We start from the raw sequence: 16,645 nt of genomic DNA on the forward strand, positions 1-16,645 counted from the left end.
GTTTGACCACACTGCAGATCTCAGAGGGTTCTGATGTCGCCCTGTCATAGCTGATCCTATTGCTTTGGCTATCACAGACCGAAGAGAGCACATCGAATCGTTTGTCTCCAGCAATTTAAACAGGCTGCCCCTACCCACACGGTCGATTGCCTCAGTGAGATCGATGGAGTCAATGGGTAATGGTTTGTTTTGTTCACACCAACTTTCTTGGCAGCTGGCTGACTGAGCAAGCTATGTCAATGGCAGACCTTCCAGTCCCAAAACCAGCCTGGAATCTTCATCTGGATCCTCATCTTCCATCTGAGAAGGACAGTACAGGTCAATACTTTTCCATTGAAGCCCAGTGGGGAGATTGAATAGTTCCTGTACCCATATGGTCACTCTCATTCCTGTACAGGATCACAATCTCAGCATCACATTTTACACTGTAAACTGGGATACTGCTCCCTCTCTCTTGCAAAGACAGAGACAGCTATGCAAATGCACTAGGACAACAGGTTTCTTATGCTTGATGTATTCAGGCATGATAGCATTACAATGTAAAGTTTTATATCCCTCAATATCTCTGGTTAATTGACTTCTGTGTGGGTTTGATAACCAATCCTACCACCAGCAGAGTTTTCTGTTTAGAACTTCCTCGGTGATGATGTTCTTTTTAGAATATAAATCAAAGAAATGTTCTACCCATCACTCCAACTGTTTCTTTTGCATTTGATTTTGATTTTCCCTGATATTGGTTTCAATGAAGCCACATTGTTTCCTGATAGATCTGGTGCCTTTTCAGTCTGATTGTACATGCTCCTGTGTTGAAGGATATCTGGGCATTCTGGCAGACCTGTAACTAGTCGCCATTGCTGTAGCACCTAGCGGTGTTTTCTTTGAACATTTCTTACTGAATTATGAGTTTTTATTGGCTCAGCTTTGTCTTGTAATTGATGAAAGCGGATCACTTAGTTTCAATGACAGATTCCACCTCTGTGATTATCATAGAACATGGAACAGTACAGTACAGGTCCTTTGGCCCACAATGTTGTGCCTACCTATTATCCTACTCTAAGATCAAATGACCCTGTGTACCCCACATTTTGCTGTTATCCATGTGCCTGGCCAAGGGTTGCTTCAATGCCCCTAATGTATCTGAAACCGCTACCACTGCCGGCAGGACATTCTACACACCCACCACTCTCTGTGTAAAGAACCTACCTCTGACATCTCCCCTATATCTTCCTCCAATCACCTTAAAATTATGCCCCCTCAGAATAGTCATTTCCGCCCTGGGAAACTGTCTCCGGCTATCCACTCAATCTACACCTCTCACCATTTTGTACACCTCTATCAAGTCATCTCTCAACCTTCTTTGCTCCAATGAGAAAAGGCCTAGCTCCCTCAACTTTCCCTCATAAGACCTGCCCTCCAGCCTGGGCAGCATCCTGGTAAATCTCCTCTGCATCCTCTCTAAAGCTTCCACATCCTTCCTACCATGAGGTGATCAGAACTGAACACAGTATTCCAAGTGTGGTCTAACCAGGGTTTTATAGAGCTGTAGCATAACCTCGCAGCTCTTAGACTCAATTCCACTGCCTTATTCTTGAATCAGTTGGCCTTTTGTACTTTTATTTTTCATGTATCAAGGGATTGAAGGAATCTTTGTTCAAATATAGTAAATATGTCCAGGGAAAGTCTTCACCTCTACCATCAGATTTCTAGAAAAAAAACTGTCTTTTGATAGATCTATGGTCTTCCCAATGATAATGTAGACTGTTTTAGTTACATGTTCACATTAAAGTTTGCTTTCTTCCTGATGCCCATGCTCCTCCCTCTTTCCCCTGCCTCTATTATTGCATAAAATGTGTTCCATTTCAAACATTTCCCAGTTCTTTTGAAACTGAGACATTAACTCTGGTTCTTTGTGTGTAGATATTGCCTCATCTGTTGGGTCCTCCCGACACCACGTGCTTTTGTTTCAGACTCTCAGTGCCTGCCATGTTTGTGGTGGTGGTGTGATGGTGGTTGTGAGTTGGAGGGAAACTTTGAGTTGGTCCCATTGAAGACAATACACAGCAGTCAAATCATAACTAGCTGCTGCTCAAACCCTTGACTCACAGAGCTCCGGAGAGCTTTGGTACTAAAAGGCTGAACTGGATCCTGAATGGCAAACTGGGGACTGACTGACTCACTCACTGCAGGAATTGCTCTCAAAATGAATTCAATTGTAAACATTCAATTTGCTCAAAAGCCTGATGTGCAAACAGTTGATTAATCCAATTCTGTTCTGTCAATAATGGGCAGCTTCCTGTTATATGATGGTGACGCTTGAGGAGAGATTATGACAAAAGCGGAAGACCTGGCGCTAGACCTGGTGGCAGGTACTCACTGGTGCTCTTGTCCACCTGGTGGTGGGCATTAGACAATGTTTGGTTGCTCTGCCCTTTTTATGTGATGCTCATGGTTTCCAGAAAGGTCCCCTGGAGAGTTCAGCATGGATCCTGGGTTACCTGCCTTGCAGCAATGCTGAGGGTGACACTGTCATAAGTGCCATCTTGCAGAAGTAACATTAAATAAAGGCCACATCTACCCACTTGGATTAGTAATCGATCCTGTCAGAGGCAGGGTTCAACTGTGGAAACAGGTGACCTCGTGGTTGTCTCAGTGCTGCGAGTGGGATCTTGCCGTGCTGCTTGGCCTGCTGTGTTCATCCAGCTCCACACTTTGTTGTCTCGGATTCTCCAGCATCTGCAGTTCCCATTATCTCTGCCAACTTTCCCAACCTACATTACACTTCAAAGTGTATTGAGACATCTTGAGGTGCTGAAGGGCACTACAGGAATTCTTTACATCTTTATATAACTCTCCATTTAATTATGGGACTGGCATACAATCACTTTGGTTGTTGAAAGTATTGGGAGGGTTGTGTGTCTTTTCAGACCATTAGGTGGACAGGAGAGGCCTGTGACTAGCAATTTGACCCTCTGTTTTCTTGGGTAGGGTGGAATTCAATCAAATGTTGGAAGGGCAAAGGTGCCAGAGGAGGGTGCAGTCTTTCTCCAATATTAATTGGGGACCCCTCTATCAACCCAATTCCTCCTCCCACGTGGACCCTCCACCCTCACCCTGTCCAACAGGGCTCTGACTCCCTCAGCCCTCATTCCAAGGGCCCAGCACTGAGGATATACCTAGTGAAATCAGCTGGGAGAAACTCAATGTAAAAAGTGTCTGAGAGTAAATGGGGTCAATTTAAACAGTGTTTGAGAGTAAACAGAGTCAATTTAAACAGCGTTTGAGAGTAAACAGAGTCAATTTAAAAGTAAAAGCTGAAGAACTGAAGATATTCTAAATCAGGAACAAAAACAGATGTTGCTGGAAAAGCTCAGCAGTTTTGGCAGCATCTGTGAAGAAAAAGAATTAGGTTAAATGTTTTGGGTCCAGTGACTCTTCCTCAGAACTGTTCTGAGATGAGATTTTGAAGCTGGTGAAATCCACATTGATACCATTGGGCTGCAGGGTTCCCAAGCGGAATATGTATCAACTGTTCTGAGGAAGGATCACTGGACTGGAAATGTTAACTCTGATTTTTTTTCTTCATAGATAATGCCAGATCTGTTGAGCTTTTCCAGCAACTTCTGTTTTTGTTCTCAACTTAAAATGTGTCTGATAGGAAACAGGATCAATTTAAACAGCATCTGATAATAAACAAGGTCAATGTGAATACTGTCCGACTGGAAATTTAGACAGTGTCTGACAGTACACAGAGTCAATTTAATCTGCATCCGACAGTAAACAAGGTCAATTTAAACAGTGTCGACAGGAAAAAGGGTCAATTTAAACAGTGTCTGACAATAAACGGTCAATTTAAACAGTGTCTGACAGAAAAAGTGTCAATTTAAAGTGTCTAACAGGAAACGGTCAATTGAAACAGTGTCCGACAGTAAACAAAAGTGTCAAATTAAACATTATAGATAACAAAGTGTGGAGCAGAATGAAAACACAGCAGGCCAAGCAGCATCTCAGGAGCACAAAAGCTGACGTTTTGGGCCTAGCCCCTTCATCAGAGAGGGGGATGGGGAGAGGGTTCTGAAATAAATAGGGAGAGGGAGAGACAGACTGAAGATGGATAGAGGAGAAGATAGGTGGAGAGGAGAGTATAGGTGGGGAGGTAGGGAGGGGATAGGTCAGTTCGGGGAGGACGGACAGGTCAAGGGGGCGGGATGAGGTTAGTAGGTAGGAAATGGAGGTGCGGCTTGGGGTGGGAGGAAGGGATGGGTGAGAGGAAGAACAGGTTAGGGAGGCAGAGACAGGCTGGGCTGGTTTTGGGATGCAGTGGGGGGAGGGGACGTGCTGGGCTGGTTTTGGGATGCAGTGGGGGAAGGGAGATTTTGAAGCTGGTGAAATCCACATTGATACCATTGGGCTGTGGGGTTCCCAAGTGGAATATGTATCAATGTGGATTTCACCAGCTTCAAAATCCCCCCTCCCCCCACTGCATCCCAAAACCAGCCCAGCCTGTCTCTGCCTCCCTAACCTGTTCTTCCTCTCACCTATCCCCTCCTCCCACCTCGAGCCGCACCTCCATTTCCTACCTACTAACCTCATCCCACCTCCTTGACCTGTCCGTCCTCCCCGGACTGACCTATCCCCTTCCTACCTCCCCACCTATACTCTCCTCTCCACCTATCTTCTCCTCTATCCACCTTCGATCCGCCTCCCCCTCTCTCCCTATTTATTTCAGAATCCTCTCCCCATCCCCCTCTCTGATGAAGGGTCTAGGCCCGAAACATCAGCTTTTGTGCTCCTAAGATGCTGCTTGGCCTGCTGTGTTCATCCAACTCCACACTTTGTTATCTTGGATTCTCCAGCATCTGCGGTTCCCATTATCACTGATCTCAAATTAAACATTGTCTGACAGGAAACAGGGTCAATTTAAACAGTCTCTGACAGTAAACAGGGTCAATTTAAACAGTGATAATAAACAGGGTAAATTTAAATACTGTCTGACGGTAGCGCATCGACCCTGAATATCACATCTGGAATTTTGGCTTAGCATTTCCATCTGCGTTAAATTGACTGCAGGTGTTGGGGCTGGAGGAGTGCACAATGAGAGAAAATTGTTCTGCCTGATTTAAGCCAACCTCCCAGTGACCAGAGAGGACCATGTGGGGCTGTAAGAAAGCAAGTGTTCAATTGGATAATGAATTGACAACATACTAAAAGGGGACTGGTCAGATTTGAAGACAGATGACTTTCAACAACAGGAAAGTCAAGGTTGTTGTGAACAACCAGTAGTCGATTGGAAGGACAGATCCTTGGGTTGATCTGGGAGTTAAAAGCTTTTTCCCTCTGTGTACATTGCATGAGCGGTTGTGACATAGTGCTGAACTGTCAGAGGTGCGCATCTTTAGACTAGATATTAAACTGAAGCTACATTGGGGAAAAAAATGGATTCAAAAGAAGTATAAAGATTGCTGAAGACAGACATAGTTGAAGTTCTCTTTTGTATCTTTGGTAAATTTTGATCTTGCAATCAACATTTGCTAAAAACACAGTTGGCCCTGAATTTGCTGTTTGAGTACGCTTGCTGTGTGCTGAATATCTGGCCATCTTCTACGAGAGGACAGTGACTAGCTTTCAAAATTACTTCATTGGTTATGAAGTGCCTCGGGAGAACCAGAGAAGGTTAATAGTTGAGGAAAACTCTTCACAATAAGTATATACTGTAATGGGCACCACATGAAAGGAATGAGATTGCACTGGAGAGAGGGCAGAAGCGATTTACTAGAATGTCCTAGGGATAAAGAATTTCAGCTTTGAGGGTAGTTTGAAGAAGTTGGAAATAGTCCTTCTGGAGAGATGAAAGCTGAGAGGAAATTTGATCAAAGTATTTGAAGTCATGAGTGGCTGGATAGAGTAGAGAGGGAGAAGTTTCTTCTGCTTGTTAAAGAAACTGAAACAAGGGACAATTTTTTCACACAGACAGTGGTTCATATTTGGGATGAACTGCCAGAGGAAGTGGTGGATGTGGATGGTTACGACATTTAAAAGACATTTGGACAGGTACATGAATAGAAAAAGTTTAGAGGGATACAGGTCAAACACAGGCATGTAGGACAAATATAGTTTGAAAAATGTGGTTGGAGAGGATGATCTGACAAAAAGGTCTGTTTTGTGCTGTGTAACTTTATGAGAGCGCATAGATTTTAACGTGGTGTGCAAAAGAAGCATATGAGTGATGTGCGAAAAAACCTTTCACTCAGTGAGTAGTTAGGGTATGGGATGCACTGCCTGGAAATGTACTGGAGGCCAATTTGATTGAGGCCTTAAGCAGGGGCATTGGTTATTTGGTTCGGAATGGTGTGTGGGGATAGGGCAAAAAGGCTGGAGATTGGCAGTCGGTGATCATGAGACAGTTCAGGCCCAGTGGGCTGAATGGCCTCCTTCGGTGCTGTAACACGACTGTGATTCTTTGAATGGTGCTACATAAATGCAGAGAATCATTCACTCCTTCTTTCTCTTGGCAGATGTTGAAGACGCACTTTGGGAATCTCCGTAAGGTGGGTTCAGAAGGGTGCCTGCTGGACTGTGAGTTCCTACCCTGGACACGGCAAATCCTGCACCGGTGTAAACACTTAACAGCTGACTGCCAGGAGGGGCCCAAAGAGCACTCCAAGATGGAAGCACCTGCCACTGAGGAGGCCAAGGTAGTGGTCCATGAGGAGGGCCAGAAGGTGAACATTCCCGAGGTACGGATTGAGAAGGAGTACAGCCTGAGTGTCGACACTTTGCACCAGCTGGCCAGTGACAGCTATGATGAATCAGACAAGAGCTGCGACAGCCTGGGGCCTGGGGGCCAGGACACGGCCTACCGGCTGGGAGTGGAGGACCTGGGCATGTGGCGCACCTACAGCGACGGCAATCTAGCACGCGATGGGGAGAGGCGGGACTTCATCTCCAACAGCCAGCTGAAGGGTAAACAGAAAACGGAGAGTGGCTGGAGCCTGCCTTCCCCAAAGACACTGAGGAAAGAGCGGGCACTGGCAAGAATGGCAGCTGCCAAGGAACACCTACGTTCCATCTTTACTGGGTCCCGCAAGGTAGGAGGCAAAGCTCCACAAGCCCTGTAATCAGGAGGTTGGGGGGTGGGGGGGAGGTGGTGCTAGTGGATAAGGAGGTGAAGTAGATGTATTTTTGGATTTGGATTTCCAGGAGGCATTTGAAAAGGCACCATATTAGCCTGTTAATCAGACAAGAGCCAATGGCGTTGAATAGAGCATTGGCTAACTAATAGCAGGTTGGGACAATGGGGCACTTTTCAGGTTGGCAATCTGTAACTAGTGGAATGCAACAGAGATCACTGGGGGCCACAGTTACCACAATATATATCAATGCCTTAGATGAGGAAAGTAAATGTACCGGTGGCAAGTTTGCAAATGATACAAAAATAGGTGGGAAAGCAAGTGATGAGAATGACACACAAAATCAGCAACACAATGTAGATAGATTGAGCGAGTGGGCAAAACTTGGCAGATGCAATATAATGTGGGAAAATATGACGTTATGCGCTTTGGCAGGAAGAATTGAGAAGCTCCATGTTATTTAAGAAGGCTGCAGCCCAGGGGGATTTGGCAGTCCTCAAAGGGAATAGAGTATAAAAGTAAAAGTCTTGCTAAAACTACACAAGGCACTAGCTAAAGCACAGCTGAAATACTGGGAACAATTTTGGGCCCCTTATCTGAAGAAAAAAACATACTGAGCAGGGGGGGCATTTCAGAGAAAGTTTGCTCAGCTGATTCTGGATATGGAGGGCCTGTCTTATGAGACTGTACCAGTACTTACTGGAATATGAAAGAATGAGGTGAGATCTGGGTGAAAGACACAAAATTCTTCAAAGACTTGACAGCGAAAATGAGGAAAGTTTGTTTCTCCTTGTAGGAGGGTCTCAGACCAGAGGGCATAACCTCAGAGTAAGAGGTATTCCGTTAATGACAGAGACGAGGAGAAACTTGAGGAGTGCGACAGTAATCATGTGTGCAATCAATCTCCTTCTGAGCTGGATAACTACTTTGAAAAGGAAGCGAATAAAAAGAGGGAAGTCAGATGTGATGAATGTTGCCAAACTCTGGATGCCCACAAGGGACCAATGCTCTGTGAAATGTGTGGAATTCTTTACCACAGCACTCATTAAGAATATTAAAGGCAAATAGACAAATTTTTAATCAGTAACGGAATCAAGAATTATGGGAAAAGACAGGAAAGTGGAGTTGAGGATTATCTAATCAGCCACGATTTCTTTGAATGGTGAAACAGACGTGATGGGCTGAATGGACTACTTCTGCTCCTCTGTCTTAAGATCTTAAAACATGAAGGAGTTCCTTTCTCTCCATGAAGGAACGGGCCTAGTTAAATTGTACCACACAATAAAGTGAGTTGGTTCGGCAGGCATAAGAATTGTTTTCTTCTTGTCTGTTTCCAACTCTTCCATCATCCCCAGTGCCCACCGACCTACATTGCCTCCCATCCTTGGCTCATCGATCATTTGAAAATAATTTCTCTTTCCAATTCACTGACAAGCCTCTCCCAGCCTTGTTGCTATGATCTTCTCCAATAGATCCACATCCCTCTTGTCTCCTACTCTCTTCTCATTCCAGTCTCTCAAGCATCCCAGAATAGAACCTTGCCCTCATGGTGGCCATGCCTTCAACAGTCTGGTCCGAAGCTCTGTCTGCCTTGCAACCTCTTGGCCTCGCCTTCCTCATTTAAGATGCTCCTTCAAACTCTTTGGCGAAGCTTTGGGTGGTTTGTTCCGATATCTCCTTATGTGTCAAATGTTTGCTTGGTAGTTCTCCCTGCAAAAGACCCTGGAACACAGATAGTCAATTTGGGGAGGCAATGGCCTAGTGGTATGGCTAGACTGTTAATCCAGAGACTGGGATAAAATTCTGGCTAGCTGGTTTCAAATCCCGCCATGGCAAATGGTGGAATTTGAATTCAATAAAATACCTATAATTAAGAGTCTAATGACAACCATGAATCCATTGTCGATTGTCAGAAAACCATTGCTGATTGTTGTAAAAACCCATCTGGTTCACTAATGTCCTTTAGGGAAGGAAACTGCCATCCTTACCTGGTCTGGCCTACATGTGATTCCAGACCCACAGCAATGTGGTTGACTCTGAACTGCCCTCTGGGCAATTAGGGATGGGGCAATAACTGCTGCCTGGCCAGCAATTCCCTCATCCTGTGAATGAATTTTTAAAAAAATGGTGTCTGTACTGGTGTGAGTTCACAATATAAAATGACCACTGATAAATTCAACCAGGAATTCACAAAAAAACATCTTTGCTCAAGAGAATAGTGAGACTGTGCATGGCAAGGTCTAACATGCAGAGTTGTTGAGGTGAAGAATACTTACAGAGAGAAAGGGAGATACAGTAATGTTGAATTGCACTTAGGGGACATATGGAATTTTGGCTCTTTGTGATAGACCTGATTGATCTTTTTGCGTGCAGAAAACTTCCATGTGATATATTTAACTCAGATTGGGCAATGAGCCATCAGGGCACAGACACAGTAGGGTTGAAATTGGAGTTTGGGCAGAGGCCGGGCTCAGTCACTGCCTGTTATAACACATGCCTGCCAAGCTGTGTCTGACCAGCAGAACCGACACCATCTCTAACCAGGAACCAACATGGTTTTGTCTGCCCTGTGCGACAGTAATCATGTGTGCAATCAATCTCCTTCTGAGCTGGATAACTACTTTGAAAAGGAAGCGAATAAAAAGAGGGAAGTCAGATGTGATGAATGTTGCCAAACTCTGGATGCCCACGAGGGACCAATGCTCTGTGAAAAGGCATTCAGACTTCCCTGAAGGACACAGAGAACTCCTTTCTGACTCATTGCATTGTATTTGTTAACACGAGCACAAAGTTGTTTAGTAAAATCATTGGTGACACTGTCACAGTCTCAGCCCCAAGAATTTCACAACCAATAATGCATTTTAATAAAATGTGGTTACGGTACAACAGAAGAAGCATTGGGGCTGCTTTTTGCATGGCAGCAGCTGTGAAAAACGGACAGGTAACCTGATTTAGTGACATCAGTGAACTTGGTTTAAAAAAGGTTTATCACAAACTACCATCTGGCATCACTGCTGCTTGCGTGTCTGTACACTGCACCTTAGGACAGGTGTGAAAGCTGTGGAGGAGATACAGAGAGAAGGAGTCACTTGATAGGTAAGAACATATCAGTGTAAAAGGAGAGTTGTCAAAGCCATACATCTTGCACCTGGGATCAGAGATCATGGGAACTGCAGATGCTGGAGAATCCGAGACAACAACGTGTGGAGCTGGATGAACACAGCAGGCCAAGCAGCATCTTAGGAGCACAAAACCTGACTTTTCGCGTCCAGACCTTTCATCAGAAAAGCCTTTTCTGATGAAGGGTCTAGGCCCGAAACGTCAGCTTTTGTGCTCCTGAGATGCTGCTTGGCCTGCTGTGTTCATCCAGCTCCACACTTTGTTATCTTACGTCTTGCACTTGTCTGGACAAATACAAGATTGGAAAATCTCAAAGTGAGCAGCAATTCACACTACATGAGGGACGCACGTTGCATTTCTCCAATGGAGGGATCAAATTTCTAATTCACTGAACCTGCCGGTCCCTATCACTGTCCCTGAGCCTTGGGGACATTCCCCTGGAATATACAAGGGCTGAGAGATTCATGTGACGTTGAGCCTAGCATTTGAGCTGACATGGAAATGGGATCACTGTTTTGATGCGATGAACATTGAAGCTGTACCTGCTTCACAGTTCTCTTTGATGAATGAATAGTTTTATTACCACATGTATTTTTCAGCAAGAAAAACAGTAAAATATAATGAAAAGCTTTTCCACTGTCACCAGGATCTGGTGCCACTTTAATTAGTTTTAAGATTAAGAGGAATTATTATTGCTTAAAGAGAGTCCATCAGTCCTGAATCAGCTTATCATCAATGATGCCTGAGCGGCCATCCCTCCCCCAACAACCTTGTCGCCATCTACACTGGACCCAATGAACGAAAAAGCTGCCCACTCTTCAGGCGCTACCCTTCACTGCTGGGCCGATTCTACTCCTCACTGCCACCTACACTGGACTCGCCAACATCAGGGTCACATCTATTGCCACTGGGCCCACCTCGATGTCGCTGAGATGCCCCACCACCACTATACTGCTGCCAGTGCCAGGCAAAACCAAGAATGTAGTCACTGATCCTGAGGTTCCATCTTTTGCTGCTAGGCCTCCCGCACTGCCATCACCTCCACTGATGTAGTAAACATCAACTTCAATGCCAGGTCTCATGCTAATGCCAGGAAAGTAAGTAGGGGCCCATTTTCAAACAGCGCCCCCACCGCCCAGGTCCACACCAGGCCCACTCTCCGCCATGGGATCCGCACTGGGCCCACTCTCCATCACTGTAGCCTCTGTGCTGGGCCCACTGCCTATCCCCAAGGGGTCCGCAATGGGCCCACTGTCTATCCCATGGGGTCTGCGCTGCATGCACTGTCTATCCCTGCGGGGTTTGCACTGGGCCCACTGCCTATCCCCACGGGGTCCACACTGGGCCCACCGTCTATCCCATGGGGTCTGCGCTGCATGCACTGTCTATCCCTGCGGGGTTTGCACTGGGCCCACTGCCTATCCCCACGGGGTCCACACTGGGCCCACTGTCTATCCCCACGGGGTCTGCACTGCATGCACTGTCTATGCCCGCGGGTTCCACTTTTCACCTTAAAATGATGCCCCCCCTTTGTTATTGACCTGTCAACTCAGGGGAGCACCTGCCTCTTATCCACTCTGTCCATGCACCAATTGTGTTATCCACCTCAGTCAGGTTCCCCCCAATGTTCTCTGCTGTTAAGGAAAGCAGCCTGAGCTTATCCGGCCTTTCTCTAGCACTGAAATGCTCCGTCGTAGGCAATATCCTGGTGAATGTCCTTTGCACCCCGTCCAGGGCAATGAACTCCTTCCTACAGTGCAGTGGCCACAAGTAAATCTATTGGAGAGAAAGGAAAACATGCATTTGTGTGGAGATAGCAAGAACTGCAGATGCTGGAGCCCAAGATAACACAGTATGGAGTTGGAGGAGCACAGCAGGTCAGGCAGCATCAGAGGACGAGGAAAGTTGACATTCTGGATCAAGACCCTTCTTCAGAAATGATGTAGGGGGGAGGGAGCTCAAATAAATAAACAGAGGAGGGGTGTGGCTGGGGAAGTTACGTGGAGTGGTGATAGGTGAGCGCAGATAGGGAGCCAGAATAAGTCAGTGGGATGGGTGGGAGAGAAGACGGAGAGTTTGCGTCAGGCCAAGGAGGCGGGAATGAGAGGGAGGGTTGGACATGTGATGAGGCCGGGGGTGGGGAGATGTTAAAACTGATGAATTCTATGTTTAGGCCATTGGGCTGTCGGATCCTGAGGTGGTCCATGAGGTTGTGGGTGGTGTCAGTGTGACACTGGTGGAGGCCCCGGATGGACGCATCACCCCAGGGAGTGGGGGGGGGGAGTTCAAATAGTTGGCGGGGGGGTCGGTTGTCGCGAACAGAGCGTAGATCTCCACGAAACAGTCTCCGAGTGCGGAACCTGCCACAAATACCGGATTTCGTAGTGCTCCGCAGACAGTAAATTACTCCTTAACGTTGAGCCTCTGTTGTAGTGTATGAAACTCCGGAACCAAGTAGCACGTCTAATGGGCAGCAGGATGACAATGTTTCGATGCTTTTAATCTGTCATGTGCCTGTGGGAAACATGGTCGGAGGCCGAATTGCTGTTTCCCTTTGATCTCGCACTGCCTGCACGTGGCAATGCGAGTCTCCTTTGAATGCGAGTTCATTTAACAGGCTCGCAGAAACAGCCATGTGTTCAGGGCATGCATTCACACGTAGCTATTAAATTAATTTGACTGTGTTATTAAATTCACTCAGATGTTCGAGTTCCCCCCGTTGTCTCAGTTAACATCCGAGTCTGACAGAGCAAGGGGAAGTCTGCCTCCACCCACCAGAGTGAACAGGTCTGAGCGCTAACTCTCCTCACAACCAGCTCCCTCCCCAAACGAACGTGTGCGGTTAACACAACATTTCCCAACCTCATTTTCACCGTTGTAAGGTGGGAAGTGCTGCAGACCATTTCCGCACAGCCGGCAGACTAGTCCAGGCGGCAGAGAGGTGATCTTTCCAGCTCGCCCACCCCGTGGCAGCTGGGCTATCGTTCGCCTCTAGTTCCGGGGCAGATGGAGTCGCAGTCTGGGAGCTGATCTGAAAGACAGCCCCTGCAGCAGTGCAGCACTCGCTCAATCCCCAGGGGTTACCATTGACCAAAAGTGAACTGGAGTAATTGTGTACACACTGCGGCTCTGACATCTGTGTGCGAATAACTCACTTCTTGTCTCTGCAGTGATCCACATTGATACCATTGGGCTGCGGGGTTCCCAAGCGGTATATGTGTCCATGTGGATTTCACCAGCTTCAAAGTCTCCCCTCCCCCCACTGCATCCCAAGACCAGCCCAGCTCGTCCCCGCCTGCCTAACCTGCTCTTCCTCTCTCCCATCCCCTTCTCCCACCTCAAGCCGCACCTCCATTTCGTACCTACTAACCTCATCCTGCCCCCTTGACCTGTCCGTCCTCCCCGGACTGGCCTATCCCCTCCCTACCTCCCCACCCATACTCTCCTCTGCACCTATCTTCTCCTCTATCCATCTTCTGTCCGCCTCCCCCTCTCTCCCTATTTATTTCAGGATCCTCCTCGCCGTCCTCCTTTTCTGATGAAGGATCTAGGCCTGAAACATCAGCTTTTGTGCTCCTAAGATGCTGCTTGGCCTGCTGTGTTCATCCAGCCCCACACAGCTTAAGCCACACTCTAGAATCTCTTAATAGAAATGGAGAAAGTAGGAGCAGACCATTCAGCTCAGCAAGCTCACTCTGCCATTCAAAATGGTCAAGGGTGCTTCTCTATCTCAATGCCATATTATGCATACCCCTCAAGCTTTAGCTTCCATGAATCCATTTCTTTCTTAAAGTCAGGAACTTGGCTTGTATGGTACTCAGTGGTAGGGAGTCCCTCTAACTGAAGACCAAAACCATCCAGGACAGCATGGTAGGTGGCACAGTGACATGGTGCTAGCTCTGCTGCCTCACAGTGCTAGGGAGGCAGATACAATTCCACCTTTGGATGACTGTCTGTGTGGAATTTGCCCATTCTCCCCATGTCTGCGTGGGTTTCCTCCGGCTGCTCCGGTTTTGTCCCACAGCCCAAAGATGTGCAGGCTAGGGTGGGTTAGCCATAGGAAAATGTGAGGTTATGGGGATAGGTGGGGCTGGGTCTCAGTCTGAGTGGGGTGCTCTTTAGAGGGTTGGTGCAGACTCGATAGGCTGTACTGCAGGGATTCTACAGCAAAGCAGCCTGCTTGATTGGCGCCTTCCTCCACCACCAATGCTCAGTATCAGCAGTGTGTACTATCTACAAAATTTCACCAAAGATTCTTAGACAGCTCCTTCTAGACCCACAACCACTTCCGTCTTGAAGGACAAGGGCAGCAGATACGTGGGAACACCATCCCCTGCAAGTTTCCCTCCAAGTCACTCACCATCCTGACTTGGAATATATCACTGTTCCTTCACTGTCACTGGGTCGGAATCCTGGAATTCCTTCCCTAATCACATGGTGGATTTCCCTACACCCCAGGGACTGCAGTGGCTCCTGGAGCTGTCAGTTAGGAATAGGTAACAAACTTTGGCCTTGCCAGGGATGCCCACATTACAAGAATGAATGAGGACCCTTGTGAAGGTCATGTGCCTCTTCAGGTAAGAACTTTCTGATCCAGACACAGGGATTGCTGCAGCTCAGAGTGGGAGCTGTGCACTCATGGGGTTGGTGATGAGGAGAGTGATGGCTTTATTGACAGTCGCTGTCCCCTGTGACCACCACTCTTACATCAGGAATGGCCATCCAGCACCTAAACCAACTTTCAAAACTCCAGTCAAAGATCATGGTCGCAGAGAGGCTGAAGGGGACTATAAATATAAATTAAAGAATCGATTGAAAAATCACCACTGACGTTTATGGGTGCCTCTGTACTTACTACTGCTTGAGAAACCTTTTAAATTGAAAGCAAGTTAACTGTTCCTCCTTACCAAATAACAACATACTGGGCAGGAAAAGGACTACCAGCCCATCTAATCCCTGCTAGAATTCTGAGGAAGGGTCACTGAGTGCGAAACTCTGTTTCTCTTCACAGATGCTGCCGACTGTGCTCAGTTTTTACAGCACTTTCTCATTTTTGTTTCTGATTTCTAGATTTGTAGTTCTTTAGGTTTTTAATCACCTGGTAAGAGCAATTCAATTTGTTTCTTTCTTTCACTGCAGCCCTCTGGTTTTTTTTTGTTCCCTGACTATCCCAATCTGTATTGAGTTCACTTTTTGGAAGGTTCCTATTGAATCTGGTTCCCGAGACCAATCACACCACAGCTCATTGCGTTCAATCAATTTCACCCTCATTTGCCACTCTGCTTGTGTCACAAAACTTCTGCTGGGGAAGGGTCACTGGACCTGAAACGTTAACTCTGTTTTTAACTTCTCAGATGCTGTCAGACCTGCTGAGCTTTTCCAGCAGCTTTGTTTTTGTTCCATATACAGGGAGTCCCTGACTTACAAACATTTGGCTTCCAAATGTTCATAGTTATCAAAACAATCCCATTCAAGACTATTGTAATAATAAATGTAAAGATTCAACATACAAACATTTCCTCATACTTATAACGGCTGTTTTATACTGTCCTGCATTGTGTACAAATCAACTTGCAAATAGACTCAAGAATGGAACCTGTTTGCAAACCAGGGGTGGCCTGTACTTAACAATGATTTTAAAACACAAAGTAAAAGTATAATGCCATTAATCCCAAAACATTTCTCCATATAATAAATCTAAACAGCTTTCGTGTAGTGTCCAAAATTCATCCTGTTCTAGTACAGAACCCAAACACCTCTTACTCACGCCAGAGTCCCTGTATGTAACACTTTGGTAGGTTTAAGTTCCTTGTGACTTCAGCTTTTCGAATGGAAGTTCAGAAAGCTTCTTCCTGGAGTTATCATCCATCTGAAGTTCAATGTAGTCAGCTTTAACTAATCCCTTCAGGGTTTTAACCTAGCACCTCTGGACTGGGACTAACAGCAATGTTCACTATAAGGTAACTTCATTTGCTATATCCTTCCGTTATCAGGACTACTACTCTGTACAGCTGTCTTCATCTGAGAATTTCACAGGACTGCCTAAAAACGCAAAGTAAAACTGAAGCCAAAAGTCTCCCTCTATAAATAATGGGTTTTTCTCTTAAGTTGAAAAAGACCAAATTCCAGAAGTCCCAAAAAAGAACTTGATGCCTCATTATTTATATTACTGGATCACAAAACTTTCTACACTAAACAAAAAGCCATTCACGCGATGGTTCGGCTCAAGAAGTGTTATAAAAAAGATCACTATGGCAACAGAAATATTTACAAGTTAATTATTAACTTCAGACAGCCTGAAAGCTCAAAGATGTTTAACTCCAAACCAAGATCCCAAACTTACAATAAATGATCTTAGATATATATATATCTCATATACACATCTGGAATACTGTGAA

The 16,645-nt window shown here is 46.1% G+C and overlaps 1 protein-coding gene across 2 annotated transcripts in view; it reads left to right on the forward strand.

Moving 5' to 3' along the window:
• LOC125446524 (regulator of G-protein signaling 3-like) overlaps positions 1-16,645 on the forward strand; it is an 85,773-nt gene that overhangs the window by 41,266 nt on the left and 27,862 nt on the right. For both annotated transcript variants that reach the window (XM_048520159.2, XM_048520158.2), the window contains one exon: positions 6,513-7,085. In XM_048520159.2, the coding sequence (XP_048376116.1) occupies positions 6,513-7,085 (573 nt within the window). The remainder of the gene's footprint in view (positions 1-6,512; positions 7,086-16,645) is intronic.

This window comes from Stegostoma tigrinum, chromosome 34 (genome assembly GCF_030684315.1).
Source record: "Stegostoma tigrinum isolate sSteTig4 chromosome 34, sSteTig4.hap1, whole genome shotgun sequence".
NCBI lineage: Eukaryota > Metazoa > Chordata > Chondrichthyes > Orectolobiformes > Stegostomatidae > Stegostoma > Stegostoma tigrinum.